Below are 23,773 nucleotides of genomic sequence, written 5' to 3' on the forward strand. Positions count from 1 at the left end.
CATGTTGTAGCATATATCAGTACTTCATTCCTTTTTATGGATGAATAATATTTTATTATATGGATTTGGCACATTTTGTTTATCCATTCATCAGGATATTTGGGTTGATGTACATTTGATGTTTTTTACACTGTTTTGGCTATTATGAATAATACTATTATGAACATCTGTGTACAAGTTTTGTGTAGACATATGCTCTCAGTTCTTTTGGGTATATACTTAGGATTCTCATTGCTAGGTCATATGGTAACTCTATGTTTAACGTTTTGAAGAACTGTCAAACTATGGCTGTACCATTTTACATTCCCACCAGCAGTGTATGAGGATTATTTCTCTACATCCTCACCAACACTTATTATTATCTGTCTTTTTAAAATTTTAGTTACTATAGTGGATGGGAAATTGTATCTCGTGGTTTTGATTTGCATTTCTCTAATGACTAATGATATTAAGAATCTTTCCATGTGTTTATTGGTCACTAATATATCTTCTTTGGAGAAATACTTATTCAAATCCTTTGCCAATTTAAAATTGAGTTAATTGTTTTTTTATTGGTGAGTTATAAAAGTACTTTATATATTCTGAATGTAAGTCCCTTAAGAGATATATGATTTGCATGTATTTTCTCTCATTCTATGCATTTTTTACATTCCTGATGGTGTTTTTTTGTGGCACAAACGTTTTAAATTTTAACTAAGTCCAATCTCTTTTTCCTTTTGTTGTTTGTGATTTTGCTGTCTTATCTAAGAAACCATTGCCTAATTCATGAGCATGAAGCTTTACTCTTAATGTTTTCTTCAGAGAGGTTTATATTTTTCATACATTTTAAGGTTCATTTTTTCAGGTGTTCATGAGATAATAAAACTACCAATTGTGAAAAAAATAATGCTGAAATTCAATAACTTAATAGGCAAGGAAGATCTACCTTCACTACTAGTCTCCTACTAGCCATCCATTTTACATTTGGTAGTGTATATATGTCAATGCTATTTTCTCACTTCATCCCAGCTTCCCCTTCCCCTAATAGGAAGCTACCGCATAGCACAGGGAGATCAGCTCCATGCTTTGTGATGACCTAGAGAGGTGGGATGGGGAGGGTGGGAGGGAGGCTCACAAGGGAGGGGATATGGGGATGTTTGTATACATATAGCTGATTCACTTTGTGGTACAGCAGAAACTAACACATTGGAAAGCAATTATACTCCAATAAAGGTTTAAAAAAAAAAAAGAAATACAGTTTCCCCGAAGGTAGATCTCCCAATGTTCAAGTACACTTTTATAGAGCATTGGGTAAGTTTGGAGATTGGGTAAACTTGGAGATACCTGATTAGGTATAACCAGAGTAGGAAATATACTAATTGTCTCCAAGACAAGAATGAGTCTGGGGGGTTTTGTTTGTTTCTTTGTTTTTAACATTGCCAGCATTCTTGACTGTCCAAGCTTAAAACCAGGTTCTTCTGGTCTTGTAAGTCTATGATATGATTCTAAACAACAAGCTTTCTAAAAGTTTCTGATATGACTTCATAAAGCATGGCTTCTAAGGCCTTGATCTTGTGTCCTTGATGCTCACCAGCAGGAACAGTTTTACCATCATAATATCTCCTCAATGGTCCTTCCTTATTCAAGGATAAGTAGAGAGCACAAAATTCTGATTCTAGTCCCTCAGATCTTCCCCACAATGTTTACTTATTCTCGTTTCTGTCAATAAAATTTTGTTCAATTTATGTTGGTATCAAGGTTAATCTTGTGGTTAATTTGTCTGAATCATTTGTTGAGACAGAAGGTGTGCAGTAGTAGCATTTAGAATTCTGACAATCAGGCATCCTGTGACTGTGAAATAAACAAAAATAACTATCAGTATCATTGGGAGGGGTTGGAAAGTAGAGCAAGCTATGGAACATTCCCAGTACTCTGGAAAGGTCCCACATGCCTTTTCTTATCAGTATACTTCTAAGGGTAGCCATTATCCTGACTTCTAATACCATAGATTAGTTTTGCCTGGTTGTGAACTTCATATAAATAGAATTATGTGGTATATATATATATATATATATGTGTATATATATATATATATGTATATATATATATTTTTTTTTCAGTTCACGGTCTCTCACTGTTGTGGCCTCTCCCGTTGCGGAGCACAGGCTCCGGAGGCACAGCCTCAGCGGCCATGGCTCACGGGCCCAGCCGCTCTGCGGCCTGTGGGATTTTCCCGGACCAGGGCATGAACCCGTGTCCCCTGCATCAGCAGGTGAACTCTCAACCACTGCGCCACCAGGGAAACCCCTGTGGTATATATTTAATGTCTGACTTTTTCCAGTCAATATTATGACTTTGAGATTCCTCCATATTGTTACAAGTATTAGTAATTTGCTCTTTTTCACTGCTGCGTGGTCCTCCATGGTCTGAATATACAACAATTTATTTATCCATTCCACTGCTGGTAGGTATTTGAGTTGCTTCCATTTGGAGCCTATTACAAATAAAGCAGTTATGAACATTCTTGTATAAGTCTTTTGCTAGACAGAGCTTTCATTTCTGTTGGGTATAAATGTCAGAATGGAATTACTACATCATAAAGTATATGTTTGTTTAGTTTTTGTGAGAAAAAATATTAAATGCTGCCAACATTTTTCCAATGTGATTTTATCAATTTACTGTCCCACCAGCAATATGAAGGAATTCCAGTTGCTCCCTCTTCTGGCCAACACTTAGTATTGTCTTTTAAATAGTAAGCCATTATGGTGAGTGTGTAATGGTATCTCATTGAAGATTTAGTTTCCACGAATAATAATGTTGAGCACATTTTCACATGTTCACTGGCCAATCTTTTTTTAAAAATTTTATTTATTTTTTGTCTGCGTTGGGTCTTCGTTGCTGCACACGGGCTTTCTCTAAGTTGTGGCGAGCGGGGGCTACTCTTCGTTGCGGTGCGCGGGCTTCTCGTTGCAGTGGCTTCTCTTTGTTGCGGAGCATGGGCTCTAGGCGCGGGGGCTTCAGTAGTTGCAGTGCTCAGGCTCTAGGGCGTGCAGTCTTCAGTAGTTGTGGCACGTGGGCTCAGTAGTTGTGGCTTGTGGGCTCTAGAGTGCAGGCTCAGTAGTTGTGGCACACAGGCTTACTTGCTCCACAGCATGTGGGATCTTCCTGGAACAGGGATCGAACCCGTGTCCCCTGCAATGGCAGGCGGATTCTTAACCACTACGCCACCAGAGAAGTCCCCCACTGGCCAATCTTTGTATCATTTTTTGTCAATTATCTCTTCAAGTCTTTTTAATAAAATTTTATTGGATTGCCTTTTTTCTTATTGATTTGTATGAGTTTTTAATGTATTATGGATATGAGTCCTTTTTTAGAAATATAATTTGCAAACATCTTTTCCCAATTAGTGGCTTGTAATTTTTATTCTTTTCATGGTGTCTTTGGATGAACAAAATTATTAATTTTTTTTAAAATAAATTTATTTATTTATTTTTGGCTGCACTGGGTCTCCGTGGCTAAATAGGCTTTTCTCTAGTTGCATCAAGCGGGGGCTACTCTTCGTGGTGCATGGGCTTCTCATTTCGGTGGCTTCTCTTGTTGCGAAGCACGGGCTCTAGGCGTGCGGGCTTCAGTAGTTGTGTCATACGGGCTCCGTATTTGTGGCTCGCAGGCTCTAGAGCGTAGGCTCAGTAGTTGCAGCACACGGGCCAAGCTGCTCCGCAGCACGTGGAATCTTCCCGGACCAGGACTCAAACCCGCGTCCCTTGCACCAGCAGGCAGACTCCCAACCACTGCACCATCAGGGAAGTCCAAAATTATTAATTTTTAGATGATCAATTTCTCAGCCTTTTCTTTATAGTTAGTGCTTCTTGCTTTGTATATCCTGTTTAAGGAATCTTTGTCTATCCCAAACTTATGAAGATATTCTCCTGTTTTCTTCTAGGAGATTAATTATTTTAGATTGCTTATATAGGTCTGTTTAAAATTCCTGATTTTGTGTGTGGTGAGGTAAGGTTCCCTCTTCCCCATACAGCTGTCAGGTTCTCTACACTGGCCTTGAGCTGGATATTCAAGGTCATAAGTTTGTTGTTTTGTTGTTGTTATTGTTTTTGTTAAGCTTTCTAATACATCTAATAAGTCATACTAAAAACTATGATTGTTATTGTAATCAAGCACAGCCACCCGATTTGATCACCTGAAGTCTTGCCCTCCACAGACCTACTCCATCCAATATAATTTGAGTAATTGTGTTGCCCGTGCTTGGTACGGATTGCCAGTTCACAATATCTGCCAGGCATAACAAGACATCTTTGCATTCCTTAAATGTATAAGCTACTCAGTCCCAGAATCCCATTTTGATACTGTTTCTAGGGACATGTCTGGTAAAAAAAAAAAAAAAAATACTGTATCAGTAATAATCCTGGCAAGAACCTAATACCACTCAAGTGTTTCACCTGAAGAGCCTTTATAAGGGAATTATTTGCAGAATGGTGGACAGAGTTAAAGGAACCAATAATAATATTAAAATACCCAGAGACTAGCAATGGAAGAAAGCCATTACAGTCCCTTTAGTTAAAGGGGTAATGCAAATAAATAGATGATAGATAGATTGATAGATAGACAGACAGACTTCTCTTTCCTTCCCTTGTTATTATCTCCTGCTAGTGCCTTTCACTGGCCAAACCCATTCAGAATCCAGCTGGAAACAGAGTGGAAGTATTGAAATACACAGGGGTGAGCCTTTCAGTGCACCAAATAGGGAAGAGGAAGTCTGAGAATGGATCCAGGGGAATGGGCAAATAGAGAATAAACACATAATATGAAACAGAAGTCAACATAGACTAAGCAAGATTACTTTGAAAATAGTAAAAATATTTAATACCTCAGAAAACTAAACTAAATTGGCAATATAAATTATTAAAAATTATAGATATAAACTATAGAAACATGTCCACATATAGAATGAATAAATAATTAGAAAGAATCTCGGATGACAAATATAGATGCTAAAGATTGAGAAATTGCAAGTGGTAGGGATTTTCAGTGATGAACAAAGGTGGTGGCTCTGTATTTCTCTTCCTGGCACATTGTACCCCTCTGATATGAATGAATGGATGTATAAATACTGAAAATAGGAAGAATAAAGGAAACCAAAATTGATAAAACATTAATTTTTTTAACTAAAAGCAAAACCAATAATAAAAGCAAAAACACTTCTGAATTATTTGAAATAGAAAATGTAAAGCCAGGGACTCCCCTGGTGGCACAGTGGTTAAGAATCCGCCTGCCAATGCAGGGGACACAGGTTTGAGTCCTGGTCTGGGAAGATCCCACATGCCGCTGAGCAACTAACCCCGTGTGCCACAACTACTGAGCCTGTGCTCTAGAGCCTGTGCACCACAACTACTGAAGTCTGCACGTTCTAGGGCCCATGAGCCACAACTACTGAGCCCATGCTCTGCAACAAGAGAAGCCACCACAGTGAGAAGCCCGCACATCACAGCGAAGAAGAGCCTACACTCGCCGCAACTAGAGAAAGCCCGTGCACAGCAATGAAGATCAAATGCAGCCAAGAAAAAAAAGAATTTTTAAAGCACAGCAAAACATCAAGGCAGCCTTGGATTTTTCTGCTACAACAATGAATATCACATATTCTTTTAAAGAACTTTCAGAGAAAAATATTACCTAAGAACCAACTCAACTAGTTGTTCATATGCAAAACCAACAGAAGAATGTTGTAAACATATTTCATCAAATGTGAGCTTCATTGAGTGTAAGATGCACTTTGTTCTATTAACACAAAGAAAGGAAAAACTCTTCCAATTAAACTTTAACACAGTGTTTTAACAGTGATCGTGGATGATGCATGGACTGTGCTGACATTTCCCCAGCGTTCTGTGTGATAAGGCAATAATTTCATGTGTATCTCCATAGTAAAACATAATGTCATTTCATCTACTTGTAGGTTTCTTTTTTCTTAGGTCTTATAAAATACCTGGTGATTGTTCTACAAGAAAATACGGCAGTGTGGTAATTCTTTAGCGACTTTTGCTTTATTGATAAATCTATGCCCTGCTTTGTTTTTCTCTCTTGCTGAACCCATAATAATTTTGTTTCAATACCAGATTATAATGTAATATTTTAAGGCATTTTAAGCAGCATTAAAGCTCAGCATGTATTATACCAGTGATTCAGTAAAGTGATGACAGTATAAAGAGCGGAGACAAAGTATAATACATACATGTGTAGCCAATTGACTATTATGGTGTGAGTGCCACCTATTGGACAATGATTATAAGACAGATCAATTATAAAATATCTCCATTTCCACGATGTGAAAATGTGAAGGAAAAAAAAGTGTATCTTATGTTTATAGATGAAATATGGCATATTGAACCTTAACAATTGTAATGGTTAATTTGATGTGTCAGCTTGACTGGGCCAAGGGGTGCCCAGATTAAATATTATTTCTGTGTGTGGCCGTGAGGGTGTATCTGGATGAGATTAACATTTGAATCCATAGACTGTCCTCCTCAGTATGGGTGGGCATCATCCAATCTCTTAAGGGCCTAAGTAGAACAAAAAGGTGGAGGCAAGAGGAATTCACCCCTTTTGCTTCTTGCCCGCCAGCTTGAGCTTGGACATCATCAGTTTTCTCCTGCCCTCCCACCCCACAAACCCAGTTCTCAGGCCTTTGGGCTTCAACTGGGAGTTACACTATCAGCTCCCCTGGTGCTTGGGCCTTTGGTTCTCTACCTTACAGACAGCAGATCATAGAACTTCTCAGCCTCCATAATTGCATGAGCTCATTCCTCATTCTAAATTTCACAATAAATAAATATATATATTGGCTTGTCCAGGGTGATTGTGGTGAGAAGTGGCTGCGTTCTATATATATATTTTTTGAGGCTGACGTCAGTAGGATTTGCTGATGGATTAGACACAGGGTGTGAGAGGAAGAGAGGAATTAAGAATGGCTGTATGGTTTTTGGACTGAGCAGCAGGAATAACACAGTTGCCCTTACTGGAAATGAGGAAGGCTGAGGATGGAGGGGGTTTAATGTGAGGATTGGGAGTTCCGTTTGGGATGAGTTCCATGTGAGATGCTTGGCTGACATGCATATGGAGATGTCATTAGGCAGTTAGATAAGTCTGGAGTTCAGGGACGAGAATGAGATGGGAGGTTTAAATTTGGGAATCATCCACATAAAAATGGATTTAAAATCCTGAAAGCAGAAATAGAGACACAGACATAGAGAACAAATTTATGGATATCAAGGGGGGAAGGGGAGGTGGGATGAATTGGGAAATTGGGATTGACATATATATACTACTACATATAAAATAGATAACTAATGAGAACCTCCTGTATAGCACAGGGAACTCTACTCAGTGCTCTGTGGCGACCTAGATGGGAAGGAAATGCAGAAAAGAGGGGATATATGTATACGTATAGCTGATTCACTTTGCTGTACAGCAGAAACTAACACAACGTTGTAAAGCAACTATACTCCAATAAAAATTAATTTAAAAAAATAAAGTAAAATCCTGGAACTGGATGAGATCTCCAGAAATAATGGTAGAAGATATCTAAGAACTGAGTCCTGGGGCACTCCAGTGTTTAGGGGTCAGGACAGGAGAAACTAGGGAGGATTAGGGAGCTTGGTGGGGGGAGGGGTTGGAAATCAACCTTTCTCATCCTGAAACCTCAGCGTTCACTCTGTCTCCATCCTCCATCCAGGAGAGGGGACACTTTCTTTGTCTGGATCAGTGTTTGGTTCAGTGAATGTTGCTGCATCACCAGATGACTGCCAGTTCCTCTCAACACGTTGCCCTAAGACACAAGAGAAATGCAAAACACCAAGTTTGGTTCAACATATTAATCCTAGTATACCTAATGACCCAGTGGTCTCTACTGATAATTCCCCCTTGCCTCCCCAAGGGTTATTTTCTCACTGCCTTCTACCTACTCAGGAGTCTGATTTCAGTGTTAGGAAGAGAACCCACTGCCGGAGGAGCTAACCTCTTTTCCTCTATACTTCTAGACACCCCCTCACTCTGTCCTTCACCTACTTCAGCGAACAGGTTCTGTAATGAAATGGAGCTTGAAAAAGACTTTCCAAGGACTTACCAAAGACTATCATGAATTTTGCTAATTCTGGAGTCTCAGAGCCCTTCTCCCACCTCTTAGTTTAAATAGAGTTTTTATAAGGTATAGCTTTTAAAGTTCTCTAGTTGTATCGTATCAATATCAAGAGATGTCTGTTCCTTTCCTAACAGGGTTAGGAAGATATAGTAAAATTGGATCTATTTCTGATAAAATTTTCACATTATACTATGACCACATGGGATTCATACATAAACTGACTCCGGATCATTTTGAAGCTGGTGGGTCACTTGCTGCCTTTGGAAATTCTAAAGGTATTTTTGGACAGGTCAGTGATATAATGCATTGAAACAGTTTGTCTTGTTTTAAGTGGAAATGGGAAAGTGTTTTCCTTACAAACTCTTATTAATGCTCTTTGCTCTATTTAACTAAAGGAAAAACCTCCATATATCAGGGAACATCTCCAAAATCTTTCAAGTCACATACAGAGCTATATAGATTTATATCCACCCAGAATATCTTCATATAAATGTCTTCACAGCAAACCACCAGATATTCTAAGCTAGATCCAACCCAGATCCATGGTGGGTTTGACTCTCTGCCTCTCAAGGTTGACCTTGAAGAAACATGAGTTCTGTTTTTTCCCAATATTTGACCTTTCTTCTTTCATATTAACCCTGCCCCCTTGTTTCTTCCTTTTCTAATGCTAACAGAGAAAGGTGTTATGTGTGTCACAGAAGATACTTCATGCAGATTTTTCTAATAATTTTAATGTATAATGTGCCACTTATGAAGGTATATATGCCTAAGAACTCATCACGGGGCACATAATCATGAATTAATAATAATTAATAATGAATTTTCATCAATGTATCAGCAAAGAATCAAACCTATTTTTTGACTGGGACTTAATAAAACCTGCCCTTTGGCTTAAAGGAAACAGAATAAAGGAGGACTCAAGGATGACTCTGTTTTAACTGCGGTTCAGAACATGGTGTTTTAACTTCCCTGTCTGTCCGAGATATTTGTAGAGAGTAAAGTGGAACTTTCTAGTGACAGTAAGATGCCATCACGCGACTCCTTGTGTATTTATTTGCCCATCTGTTGTGTGGCTCTGCATAGAAATAAATCAAATCACGTGAGCGGGAGGGTAGCACTAACCACAAAAGCAGTTACCTCAATTTTCACTAACTTCACAATTTGTAGGAAATGTCTTAGTTCTCTTATGTGAAAGTTTAAATTATTAAATCAAAAGCCAGTGGGGGTTTTTATACTCAGGGCGAGTGAGTTCAAGGAACTTACTCTCAATATTACGACCTCCCTCTCCCTAAACACACTATACATACATTGTCTCTGGATACAAACGATCCCTAGACCTTATTTGGCTCCGACTAGGTGCCAGGCACTGTCATGAACACTTAATCTTTATAACAATTATTTACCCTCATTTTACCCATAAGGAAAGTGAAGTGCAGGGAGGCTAAATAATTCACCCCAAATTACACACATCACGGGTTAGTCACTGGAATCAGACATCGAATCAGGCAGCAAGCTTTCAGTCATTCTGCGGCCTTTCCCTGGACTTGCACATTCTTTCCATGGGATGTTCTTGGCACTCCCAGTCTAGAGTGTCATGCAGAACCCTTAAAGCATTGTCAGTAATTTTCAAGACTCCTTAAGCCATCTGTTCAGTCCCACATGTATTCTCCTGGCATCTGTTTCCCACTCTCTCTTCTCCGTGGGTTCCCAACTTTTAGAGGCCAGAGGAAAAGGCATGACAGAAAATGGGTCTGGAAGGCACTACTTGATGGTGGCGTCCCAACCAGTCTGTACCATCTACCACCCCTCCTCCTGTCATAGCAACAAGGGTGACTCCAGCATCCCCCTGGGGGCTGGTCCCTACCTGTCTTCTCACCCCTGCAAGTTCCCAAATCTGGACAAGATCAGGATCAGAGAAGGGTGTGTTGGAAAGAAGACCTGTGGGTCAGAAATCTGGTCCAAAGGTGCCCGTGTTGACAGTGAGGGAAAGCCTTGTGAACCACCAGTGTTGGGGACTCAGCGGCAGCTGTGCAGAGTCACCAGCGTGAGATTGTGGGGGGTGGGGGGCAGCTCTCAAGTGACGAGAGGTTCTTCCCTGCCCCTCGCTTACAGAAAACTCCAAATAGGAACTGAATTCTAGAATCTGCGCCTCCAGACTCCTCCCACACACACAAGACAAGACATTCACATCTCCCACTGCAGCCTTCTACGTGGGAATCTTAAACTGAACTTCTCAGAATTTCTTTTCCTCCTCAACAGAAAAGTGTGTTTTCCCTTGCACATGCGTGGACATTCAGACAGAATGTGTTGAACTAGTCCTCCTATTTATAAGCAAAGCAGTATTGTTTTGATGTGAACTGGAAGCAAATCTTATTTTCATTTTGCCATAATGGAAATTTAAACTCGTTTAAATTCAGTACTTTCTTTTTTCATGTTCCAGGCTCCTGACATGGGCTTTGAGACTGTCCTTGCTCCACAGTATATCACCTTAAATGAAATGATCTTTTATGCATATGTGCCCGAGAATGAACCGAAGGAAAGTATATACACCAAGAAATTCAATGACATTCACCTTGGAAAACTGATACACTCCAGGTAGGTACTGATTATCTTCACATTGTACTTAGATTGCACACCAGTATTGATAGTCTAAATTTTGAGCCTATCTTTTGGAGTAATTTTCCTAGTCAAGGAGACTAAGTCTTTTTTGGAGACCTCACAAGGCCAAATACATTTACTTATAGACTCTAAGGTGCCTTGCACAATGCCCCAGTTTGAGAAACATGGGGCCAGTTATGTCAGCACCATCCGGCCAAGCTAAAGAAATGTGTGTTTGTCGTCCTGAGTATCAAAAATGTCTGGGCTACACTGGATACTGCTTATCCTCTGAGTTCACTCCCATGGCAGTTGTCATATGTCCTAAAGACAAGCACATCTAACGTAGAGGAGGCCATTCTGCAAGAAATACTGCATGGCAAGATATGCAGAGTTCTGAGGAACGCTTACTTCAAAGATGTTGGCAAGAGCCAGGGACCCTGAAAGCTTCCTTTAAGGCCTGAAATCTTTCTTTGGAAAACAATATAAATTCTATAACCCCTCACCCCCACATCTAACAACCAGAAAAGAAACAGTTTCAGATTACCAGAAACTCACCTATCTCCAAAGTGGTTAGCCCTGTTCCACCAGGTTGAAATCTATTATACATGCTTTGGGCTGTCAACTAGGATCTTGTCCCATAGCCAACAACTCCAGCTCTACGGGACAGCTCACTCAGAGGTAGAGATGGGGAAAAGAATCAAACATAATATAGCAAATGCTGGCATTAGGGTTTTCTTCCACAAAGACTGTAGAACCTTCAGCCTCTGAGAAAAGTATCTGTGATCACCTAGAACTATTTGTTTTTGATGGCTTTTGGATGTGTGATATTCCAGATCAATTAGTGCATGTTTACATAGGTAGGTCCTTGTAGAAAACATAGAGAATCACTCTTTAAAATTAACATATGATTAACATCATCTCAACATTAATATCAATTTCTTATATCCTAATTATTTTTAAAAGCATATGATAATTCTCTAAAGAATCAGAATATTTGAAAACCAGCACAGCATGTTCTGTGATCAAATTCAATAACTGTGCTCCACTTGCACAGAAACTAGAGAATGAGCATCTCCGAGGAAGGAAATGGGAGCAAAGAGCCAGGATCAGGGAACTGGAAGCAAGTGGGACTTCAAGCAGGAAGGTCAAGGTTGTGGGAGCCGGAAGTTATGAGGTCAGCTGTGGGCCAAAGGCAGATATCTAGATAGTCAGAAGGAGAAGCAGGGTGAACCCTTCATTCTTCTCTTCCACAAATAGTTATTTAACAAGGCACTCTGGAAGGTGCTATGATGGAGAGTGAGGAAGACGTTCAAACCCAGGTACTCCTGGAACTTGTATTCTAGCACAGGACAGAGACAGTTGTGTAATTACTGTTGATGTAAGTCTGCAACAGAGGAGCATGGAGCATTGAGAGAGTGAGTTCCGGGGGGTTGAGCCCTTATTTGGAGGATCTTGGAAGGTTTCCCAGAGGCAGTGGTGCTTATGATGAGATCAGGAAAATGAGGATGAAGGAAGGGGATCGGGTGGGGGGAAGGTTCCAGCCTGAGAGCACAGAGTGGAAAAGGCCCCCAGGCCAAAAGGAGCATGACGTGTGCTTGAGAAGCCCAAGAAAAACCAGAGTGACTTCAGTGTTGTGAGCCAAGGAGAAAAGTCATTTGAGACCAGGTCAGGTGGGGCCTTCTGAGTCCCAGTAGGGAATGTGGATGTTATTCTAAGGGAGGGGGAAGCATTGAAGGCTTCAAATTAGGTGAATAACCAGATCAATTATGTGTAACTTGTTTACTGAATCAGCTGGATGTCAACTATTTTTTCCTCCTGTCTCTTCAGACCACCTCTGTGGACCTATTTCCTTTCTGCCTCTAGATGAAGTATCAGCAAGTCCCATAGCTTTTCCCTTAGAGAGTAAATAAATATTTCCTTAGCTTAAAAAAGTCTAAGTCAGTCAATTACCACATGACTCCGTTCCTGCCCAGTGTTTTAAGAAACTTCAAATCCTTATCCAATTTAAGTTTGTTTTACGGCCCCTGTTTTAGCCGGACCCAGCCTGGGGAGTCTGGAATGTGGGGAGGTGGAGAATTTCCTCATTCTTATTATTTTTAGATTCATATCCCCCCTCCCTCATAGCTGATGGTTTCCAGCCCCTTCTGGAGTTTGGGTGAGAAAATGGAGGTGAGATAAAGGGACAAGAGGTCTGCTGATGGGGGTGACACTTCTACCTGGAGACAACTGCCCCTGTCACCTCTGGGCCTCGGGAAGTCTTCCACTTTTTTGGGGCCCCTGCACCCTTCCAGCTGTGCTTCTGTGTAGTTTTCCTTTGCTTTGCTGCCTCTTCCCCACCCCAACACTCTGCCTCCTCAGAAATAAGCATTACCTTGAATTTTGTGTAAACATTTTAAGAAATGTTTCTCTATAGCTTTAACATGTATGTGTATCAAAATATATTGTTTAGGGCTTCCCTGGTGGCGCAGTGGTTGAGAGTCCGCCTGTTGATGCAGGGGACACAGGTTCGTGCCCCGGTCTGGGAAGATCCCACATGCCACGGAGCGGCTGGGCCCGTGAGCCATGGCCGCTGAGCCTGCGTGTCCGGAGCCTGTGCTCACAACGGGAGAGGCCACAACAGTGAGAGGCCCTCATACCGTAAAAAAAAAAAAAATATATATATATATATATATAGTTTAGTTTTGCCAGATGTGTTACTTAGCAATGTATACCTTTTCCTGTGACTTGCCTTTTTCATACAACCTTATGCTTTTTAAATTACCCCATATGCTTTAAAAATGATTTGGTATGGATGTATGTGTCTGTATTCACTCATGAATATACCACAATCTATTTAGCTATTCTCCTATTTTGTCTTGTAGTTTTTAACTTTTGCTTTGTATTTTTAAGTTTTTAATCTGTCTAGAATTGATGTTGAGTGTAGTATGAAGTGGGAATCTGATTTCTTTCTTTTTTTATATATATAGATAACCAATTGTGCAAACAAGACCCATCTTTCCCCCTGATCTGCAATGTCACCCCTGTGATATATCCTAGTTCCACATGTACATCAATCTGTCTCTGTCTCTCTTCTCCTTCATTGCTGTATTTGCCCTTCCCTAGATCACAATGACAAAATTTCTCTAACCAGGTAACTCCTATGAATAGCACCCCCTCTTGGATTTTCTTGGCCTTTGTTCTTGCATTTAAATGTTAGATTCAGCTTGTCAAGTTCCATTAAGAAAAAAAAGCACAACAACCTGTTAATAAAAATTACCTCTTGCAGCCAAATTCTGCCTTGTACCTGCAGTTAGATCTTAGGTGGAGATTTCTGATTCTTCCTGCAGCAGGATAACTCTATTTGTTCTCCTAGAATTTTAGGCCCAAGACAGCTCCCTGACTCTCCATAAGGATAGAGAGTTATCGTTTTAGCTTCCCTTATCCATAATGTGTCTTTGCCTGTGCCCCAGTGATGGGTGGCTTTGCTTCCTCTCTCTCAGTAGCTTCAAGCTTCTGCTGTGTAGGGGATAAGAGGGAGGGAGGGAGCCAGGGCTTCAGTGCCAGCACCCCCCAAGCACTTCCCCCCAGCATGGATCACCTCTTTTGAGACCTGTGTGCAACTGTTGAATGCCCAACCTCCTGTAGCTTAAGGCTTTCGCTTCTTATGAAAGAAAGTTCAGGGAAGCGAGTGATGCTTGCTCCCATCCTCTCCACCCACTCCCCACAGTGACCCCTTCCATACTCCCTTGATGCCTGCACCACCAGCAGGGACTGTCTGGTCTATTCCCTGCCCCATCTTTCTCCTGAGCGTCCAGGGAAACCCATGGGAAGGAGCTTGCAAGTGAGTACAGGCTCCGTTTTGAAAGATGCCCCAGTGTTTCCAGACTCACATACCAGCCCATACTTGGCCTTTGACAGTTTTTTACAATTTTAGCTATTTCTTACTTGCTTCTTTTGTGGCCAGCACTGTTTCTGCCTCTCATGCTCTTCCATAAGTGAGACTGTTCCTGTGTTCAGTTTCTCCTCAGAATGGCTTATTCCCTTGGATTTCAGGTTAGTTGGTTATCTTGTGACTTTAGTTATCTGATGGCTTAAGGAAAATGATGACTTAGTGATTTATCTGTTTTGTTTCTTGTTGGGTTGCTTCTTTCTGCGTTGAAAGCAAAAGCAGATGTCTTGTAATTGACTTTTGTGTAACAATCTTTTTTTTTAAATTATTTTGTTCATTTATTTTTGGCTGCATTGGGTCTTCGTTGCTGCGCACGGGCTTTCTCTGATTGCGGTGAGCGGGGGTACTCTTCACTGTGGTGTGAGGGCTTCTCATTGTGGTGGCTTCTCTTGTTGCAGAGCACGGGCTTTAGGCATGCGGCCTTCAGTAGTTGCAGCACGCGGGCTCAGTAGGTGTGGCTCACGGGCTCTAGAGCACAGGCTCAGTAGGTGTGGCGCACGGGCTTAGTTGATCCGCGGCATGTGGTATCTTCCCGGACCAGGGCTCAAACCCATTTCCCCTGCATTGGCAGGTGGATTCTCAACCACTGTGTCTCCAGGCAAGCCCTTGTGCAGCAATCTTAAATGTTTCAAATTTGCTACATTCTTTTGATGATTCCAGTACTTTTTCTATATATTCTTTTGGATTTTCTGAGTAGAGGTAAATATTTTTCTAAGCAGATAATCACATCACCTGCAAATAATTTGTTTCTTTAACATTTCTTAGCATATTATACATTTTTTTTCTGTCACAGTATCTAGGAGCTCATTAAATAGAAATGAAGATAGTGGGTGTCAGTCCGTTCAGGCTGCTGTAATCAAATATCAAAGACTGGGTGGCTTATAAACAACAGAAATGTATTTCTCATAGTTCTGAAGACTGGAAGTCTAAGATTAGGTGCCAGCATGGTTGGGTTCTGTGCAAGCTCTCTTCTGGTTGTAGACTGCCAACTTCTTGCCCTGTCCTCGCATAGTTGAAGGGGGCAGGGGATTGCTCTGGAGCCCCTTTTATAAGGGTAGTAAACTGATTCACAAAGCCTTCACCTTCATGACCTAAATCACCTCCCAAAAGCCTCACCTCTGAATACCATCACTTTGGGCTTTAGGTTTTCAACATAGGAATTTTAGAGGGATACAGACATTCAGACCATAACAGTGGGCTTCCTTATTCCTGACTTTTAAAAGGATGTTTTAAACATTTCACCATCACGGATTATCCTTTCCATAAATTTTTAAAACTCTTTTTCATTTATAGACAGTTATCTTTTTTTTCAGTTTAACAGGTGTTTTATTTTTGTTTTTAAATGTTTCTTCTGTATCTATTGAGCTTATCTATAGATTTTTTTCCTTTAACTTTTTACTTAATGTTGTAAATTATATTATGGATTTATTGCTGAACCAGACTTGAAGTCATGGAATAAACCTATCTTGGTCATTGTGTATTATCTATGTTTATACATTTCATACATTGTTGAGTGCAATGTTAGTATTTATTTGTTAGATTAATCTTGTTAATTGTGATTTTTCAATCTTCTGTATCCTTACTGATTTGTTTTCTGTGTGACCTATCAATTATTGAGTTATGTTAAAATTTTCTGATGTGATATTGAATTTGTCAGTTTCTTTTGTAGTTCTGTCAATTTTGCCTTATATATTTTGAGGCTGTTATTAGATACATATAAGTTTAGAATTGTTACATCTTCTTGATGAGTTGAACATTTTATTGGTATTTAATTATTATTCTTATATTTAAAATGCTTTTTTGCATTATAGTACTTTGGTTGTAGTAAAATATGCATAACATAAAATTTACCATTTTAACCGTTTTTAAGAGTGCAGTTCTGTGACATTAAGTATATTCACATGGTTGTGCAACCATTGCCACTATCCATCTCCAGAACTATCTCATCTTCCCCAACTGAAACTCTGTGCCCACTAAACAGTTCATTCCCCACTCCCCTCTCCCCACAGCCTCTGGCAACCTCTGTTCTACTTTCTGTCTCTGTGAATTTGACTATGAACAATTGTGGATACACCTAGATCAGTTACATAGGTGGAATCATACAGTACATATCTTTTGAGACTGGCTTATTTTAATTAGCATACTGTCCTTAAAGTTCATCCATGTGATAGCATGTGACAGAATTTCCTTCATTTTTAAGACAATAATATTCTGTTGTATGCATATGCCACATTTTGCTTATCCATTCCTCTATTGATGGGCATGGGTTGCTTCCACTTTTTGGCTATTCTGAATAATGTCGCTATGAACATGGGTGTACAGCTATCTCTCCGAGACCATACTTTCAGTTATTTTGGGTATACCAAGAAGTGGAATTGCTATATCATATGGTAATTCTATGTTTAATATTTTGAGGAAACTCCATACCATTTTCCACAGCAGCTGCACCATTTTGTATTCCCACCAACAATGTACAAGGGTTCTAATTTCTCCACATCTTTGCCAACATTTTTTATTCTCTATTTTTTTATTTTATAATAGCCATTCTAATGATATCTTGTGGTTTTGATTTCCATTTCTCTAATTATTAGTAATGTTGAGCATCTTTTAATGTGCTTATTGGCCATCTGTATATCTTCTTTGTAGAAATGTCTAATTAAGTCCTTTGCTCACTTTTCAATCAGATTATCTTTTTGTTGTTACCATGGTTTTTGTTTTATTTTTGTTGTTTTTAATCTGTTATTCATGTAGTTGCACTAGCCTTCTTTGGGTAATATTTGTCTAGTATATGATTTTGATTCTTTTACTGCCACCTTCCTTATGTATCTGTCATAAAAAACATATATAGGCTTTGTGGGCTATTTTTTAGCCAATCTCTGTCTTTTAATTGGAGAGTTATGGAAAAACCCGAATGAACTTTTTGGCCAACCCAATGTATTTGAATTTATTTGTACCATCTTCTTTTTAAACTCATAAACTCCCATTTATCTCAAATGGCCTAGCTTTTGTTTAGAATACCACTCTGCTGAGATGGGGAGAAGGAAGTAGAGGGTAACAACTGTGGATGCACTGAGAGCAGTTAGAAGGATTTTGCAATAGTATAGGCTAAAATTTTTCGTGTTTCAGTCTAAGATGTTGATAGTAGAAATGGAGAGGAATGGATTGATTTGAGAGATATTTGGGAGGTAGACTCAACAGGGCAATGGATCCAGAGTAATTTCCATTCCTTTACTCTATTGCCTGGCTCTTTGCTTTATAAAACACATCTATGCTTGTCTTCTGTGTGCCACATCCAGCCACATCTTGTCTTATTATTGTGAGGGAATCTGAGGTTCTCATATTGTGCTTAAGAAGACAGGTACTTGTGGTAGACAGACTGTTGGGTGAGGAATCATGCAGTGTGGAAATGACAGTCTCTTGGAATTCAAAAGAGAATTTGAGGAATAAGAGGAACTAAGGTTAGATGATGGAAACAGACAAACAACAAGAACCTACTGTATAGCACAGGAAACTATATTCAATATCTTGTAATAACCTATGATGGAAAATAATCTGAAAAAAAACATATATATATATATATATATATATATATATATAACTGAATTACTTTGCTGTACCCCTGAAATTAACACAACATTGTAAATTAACTATACTTCAATTTCTAAAAATGGTTTAAAGAAAGATTCAATGGTGGAACACAAGGGATTCAGAACATTAGCAAAGATTTTGGATTTGGGGGGCACTACCTACGAGATGTTGGATACTGAATCAAAATCCTTTCCACAGTGGGAGTTGATTATATACTCACAGATAAAAAATCTATATCTGCTTGATAATGGGAAGTATAGTCGTTCCACAAATGGTGAAGTATTGAGAAGGAACTTCTCTCATTTCATAACAAGGTCAGTTGTTTTTAAGAATCTCCACAAAATCCTAAAAGTGATAACTTAATGTCAATAATTCTACTAAACTGCTCAGAAAGAAAACAGCATCAACATTTACACAAAGTTTTGGTAAAGCTATTTGTTAATTCCATGAATATTATTGAGTGACTATTTCACATCAAGTCTTATGCTAAGACCGGGAATATAGTGGTGAATAAGATAGACAAGGTCCTTGCCCGCATGGAGGTGACATTCTAATGAAGAGAGACAGATGATAAACAGGTAAGCAAAAAACAAAATAGTTTTAGATCTAATACATGCTATGAAGAAAGTAAACACGGTGACAGAGGGAGTGAGAAGGATAAGCAAACAGCTGAGAACAAAGAACGAAGAGCTTTCCAGGCAAAAGAAATTGCAAGTGTAAATGCAGTCAGGCAAGAAAATACGTGGGTGTATTTAATAAACAGGAAGGAGGCTGGTGTGGATGGTGCAGAGTAAGATGGTGTGGTGGAAGGTGAGCGAGGGGGTAGGTAAGTGCCAGACCATATAAGGCATCGTGGGCTGCATGAGGAGTTTACGTGTTATTCTTGGTGCCAGGGGAAGCCATTGGAGAGTTTTACATAGGAGAGTGAAATTATTTTTATTTTCGAAAAGATCACTCTGCTGTGAAAAGTATAGGACAGAATGAGAAGTCAAAGTTTCCAGGCCCCTTGGAAAGCTATTGAGGTAATACAGGTGAGAAATGAAGGCAGTTGAAGCAGGTGCACTTGAGAAAAGACAGGATTTGATGACAGATTGCCTGGTGTGGGTATTAGCAAGAGAGCAATCAAGAACTATTTAGGTTTTTGGTTTGCAGCTAGGTAGATCATGCTGTCATTTTATGAGACGAGGAATGCAGAGTTACTCAGGGTGAGTGAGAGTTCCATATTAGAAATATTAATTTTGAAATGCCTGTTAGGTACCCAAGTGAAGATGTGAAGTTGGCAGTTGCATGGATGTACTAATGCATAGCACACAGGGTCAGAGCAGGAGCTCTTCATTTGACAGTTGTTCCTGTATAAATGGATGTCTGTAGGGAAGAAAAGGCCTTGGGCACTCTAGGAAGAGAGATTAGGCAGAAGAGGAGGCCCCAGCCAAGAAAACCAGGATGGAGCAGCCAGTGAGATAGGAGAAAAACCAGGGAAATGTGGGATCCTATAAGCCAAGGGAGGTGGGTGTTTTGGAAAGTATGGAGTGGACCACTGTGACCCATGCGGCTGAGAGACTGAGTAAAATAAGAACAAAGAAGTGAAGTGACCTTTGGATGTGGCAACATTCCAGGCTGTAGTAACCTTGATTAAAGCAGCTTCATTGGCATGGGGTGAGGGCAGTGGGCTGGGGAAACAGCATGGGTACTGGAATGGGAGCTTAGCATTACAGGCAGTTAAGTTTGATGGTGATTGTCTTTTTGCAGTGTTTTCCCCCCTCAACAGATATTCCTCTCCACCTCAGGAACTCCCTGACTCCTAATTTTAAGCCCATCCTTCATTGCCCAAACCCCATTCCCTCCTTTAAAAGCTGACTTCTTACCTCTCCTGGAAGACTGGAGCTTGATTACCCCCAAAAGCCATCCTAGACACCTGAGTACAAGAGGCTCATTTACCTCGCCAGTGGTGGGCGAAGTGGGAAGACAGGTTCAGTAATAGCCTGGCTATTGGTCAATGACTTCAGATACAAAGAGGTTAATTTTTTTTAATTACGGTAATAAACTTTACTTTTTAAGAGAAGTTTTAGGATCACAGCAAAACTGATCAGAAAGTAGAGTTCCCATATACCCCCTCTCCACACATACCTCCCTCACTATTGATGTCCTACACCATAGTGTAGGACACTATACTATAATATAATGTAGGTACATTTGTTACAATCCATGAACCTGTACTGACACATCATCAGTCACCTGAAGCCCATAGTTTACATTAGGGTTCACTCTTGGTGTTGCACATTCTATGGCTTTTGACAATTATGTAATGACACGTATCCACCTTATACTATTAATATCATACAGAATACTTTCACTGCCCTAAAAGTCCTCTCTGCTCTGCCTCTTCATCCATCCATCCCCACTAACCCCTGACATCTATACTTTCTCCATAGTTTAGCCTTTTTCAGAATGTCATACAGTTGGAATCACACAGTGTGTAGCTTTTCAGATTAACTTCTTTCACTTAGTAATATGCATTTCAGCTTCCTTCATATCTTTTCATGACTTGATAATTCATTTCTGTTTACCACTGAATGACATTCCATTGTCTGGATGTACCACAGTTTTTTTATCCATTCACCTACTGAAGGACATCTTGGTTGCTTCCAAGTTTGGGCAATTTTGAATAATGGTGCCATAAACATCCTTGTTCAGGTTTTGTGTTTAACTCATTTGCATAGATACAAAGGAATTTGATTGCTGGATCATATGGTAAGTGGCTTTCAAAGTGGCTGTACCATTTTGCATTCCCACCAGCAATAAATGAGAGTTCCTCTTGCTCTACATCCTCACCAATATTTGGTGGTGTCAATATTTTGGACTTTTGCCATTCTAATAAGCGTATAGTGGTATCTCGTTGTTTTAATTTGTATTTCCCGATGATATATCATGCATATAAGCATCTTTTCATATGTTTATTTGCCATCTGCATGTTTTCTTCCGTGAGGTGCCTATTTAGACCTTTTGCCCACTTTTTAACTGGGCTGTTTCTTTTCTTACTGTTGAGTTTTAAGAGTTGTTTGTATTGTAGGGGATTGGCATATGGCAATCCAAAATATACCACTTTGGCATAAAGATTATTTTTAGCCTAAGGCAATTAAGAAGAAGCAGACATATGAAAAAATCCCTTGCCTTCCACCTCTCTACCAAGAAAGGCAGGATGATTCCTAATCACCAGAGACAACTGGAGACTCTTACCAGTTCAGAGACACTGAGAGGAACCTGCATAACAAGCATTACTAAAAACAACCTTATCTTCCAATAGTTTCTCCCATATATTTACTTTTTCACTGTTTGCCACCCCTAAAAGCCTTAGCCCCTTTTTCTTTGTCTTGTCACTTCTCCACAAATTTATTGTTCTTTATTAAGATGCTAGACAAGCTCCAGGTTCCAACCACCCCTTTGAGTTACTCATCACTGAGGTGTCTCCCCTGTGTAAGCATGACACACATTAATCAAGTGTTCGTTTTTTATTGTTAATCTGGCTTTCATCAGTTTAATTTCTAGGGTCCCAGGCACAGAACCTAGGAGGGTAGAGGAAAAAGAGGTTTTATTCCTCCCCTACAGTTTATTTTGGATAATAGTCCTTTGTCAGATATGTTTTTCACAACTATTTTCTCCCAGTCTATGGCTTGTCTTCTAATTCTCTTGACAGTGTCTTTCACAGAGCAGAAGTTTTTAATTTAATAAAGTATGGCTTGTCAATTTTTTTCTTTCATGGATTGTGTCCCTAGCGTTGTATCTAAAAAGTCATCGCCATACCCAAGTTCATCTAGGTTTTCTCCTATGTTCTCTTCTAGGAGTTTTAGAGTTTTGCATTTTATGTTTAAGTCTGTAATTTATTTTGAGTTAAATTGTTTGTGAAGGGTGTAAGGTCTCTGTGTAGATTTATTTTTTGCACATGGATATCTTAGCTTAACGTTTTAAAAATGGATGTTTTTTCTTGATTATAAAGAACATGCTTACTGTAGAAATTTCCTAAAAGACAAATATAAAGAAGACAATTGAAATCATGACTGTTAACACCTTGATGAATTACTGATTAGTCCTTTTCAACATGCATTTCAACATTCTTCACTATGCTTCTTTCATTTTGACATTATAATGTGACCACTTTCCTTAGGTAATTAAAAACTCTTTGTAAGTAGCATTTTAATAGATGTATTTTGCCTAGGTAGATCAGGTATTATCATTTACTTAATTTTCCTGTTGTTGGCATTTTTATTTCTAGCTTTTATCATAATGCTGTGATGAACATCTTTGTATGGAAAGCTTTTCTCCCCCTCCCCCTCTGTGTTTCAAGTTCTTTCCTTAGGATAGAGACCTATCCGTAGATTTATGGAATCAGAGTGTGAAAAAAATAATATTAGAGCTCTTAATGCATAATGTCAAATTGCTTTCTAGGAATCTTGTACCAGTTTACAATCCCATTAGTGCCTATCTCCACTAAATTCTTACCACTATTAAACTCTGCCTTTAAAAAACCTTTCCTAATTTGATAGGTGAAAAATCATATCCCATTGCTGTAATTGACATTTCATTGATTACTAATGAGGTTGAACAAATGTTACTCAAATATTCATTTGTTAGCCATTTGTGGTAAATTTTATTTATAAATTATATGGTTATGAACTTGTTAATTTAAGCCACTGTTTTACCCAAGTTGCATGATGTTTGTTGGTTTGTTTTTAGGAAAACTGGAACAGCTTACATAAGAAAGATATTGCAACATAACATGCCTAAAGGATTTTTGTCGTCAGTTATTGCAGAAATTATAGACCCTTTTGGAATAGAGGAAGTGAATGAAAGCTCTTGTTTGTCTAGTTCCCTTTCCATTAATCAAGCTGGAAATTTCTCCTATAAGCTTACTCTTCAATTACAAAGTAAGTGTAGTAATATATCTCTCTGATGGCTGGGGAAAATGAGAAATTATCTTTTGGGAAAAGTGTTCATGCTCTTTTATAGAACAATAGATTTCAAAATTTAGTCCAATTGGTAATCTACAGAAGTCTACATATACTTAGATTCCTGGAGGAATTCTTTATTTCTAATATAATGAAACCTAGCTATCACTTCATTGATATTTCATCAATAGTAATACCTATCATTTATTTCTATAATATGATGTTATTTTGTCTTTAACAGTGCTCAGGAACAGTAAGAAAAGTCAAGAAGTCCAGACTTTACCCTACGTAATGAAATAATTTTGAATCACTGTCATGTAGCATATTTCTATTTCAAAGGATTATATGATAGATACATAGCAAAAGTTAGTATAGTTTATTATAAGGATTTGGGTTTTACTCTGAGTAAATGGCAAGGCTTTGGAGTGTTTTGAGCAGAAAGTGACATGATTGAACTAGCTGCTCTGTTGAGAACAGACTGGGCATGTGACAGAGAGGGCAAGAAGGAAAGCAGAGAAATCACTTAAGAGGCTATTGCAATAATCAGGTGAGAGATCCTATTAAATATAAGATGTCTGTTACTCATCCAAG

The 23,773-nt window shown here is 39.2% G+C and overlaps 1 protein-coding gene across 1 annotated transcript in view; it reads left to right on the top strand.

Annotated features, from left to right (window-relative positions):
- The window catches only part of CATSPERB (cation channel sperm associated auxiliary subunit beta), a gene marked incomplete at both ends in the record, with an annotated part of 128,430 nt that overhangs the window by 72,903 nt on the left and 31,754 nt on the right, over nucleotides 1-23,773 (top strand). The window contains 3 exons of the mRNA XM_082648264.1: nucleotides 8,260-8,414; nucleotides 10,566-10,720; nucleotides 22,971-23,161. Of these exons, the coding sequence (XP_082504390.1) occupies nucleotides 8,260-8,414; nucleotides 10,566-10,720; nucleotides 22,971-23,161 (501 nt within the window). The remainder of the gene's footprint in view (nucleotides 1-8,259; nucleotides 8,415-10,565; nucleotides 10,721-22,970; nucleotides 23,162-23,773) is intronic.

The sequence above is a fragment of the Grampus griseus genome, assembly GCF_964374135.1.
Source record: "Grampus griseus genome assembly, chromosome: 2".
NCBI classification, from domain to species: domain Eukaryota; kingdom Metazoa; phylum Chordata; class Mammalia; order Artiodactyla; family Delphinidae; genus Grampus; species Grampus griseus.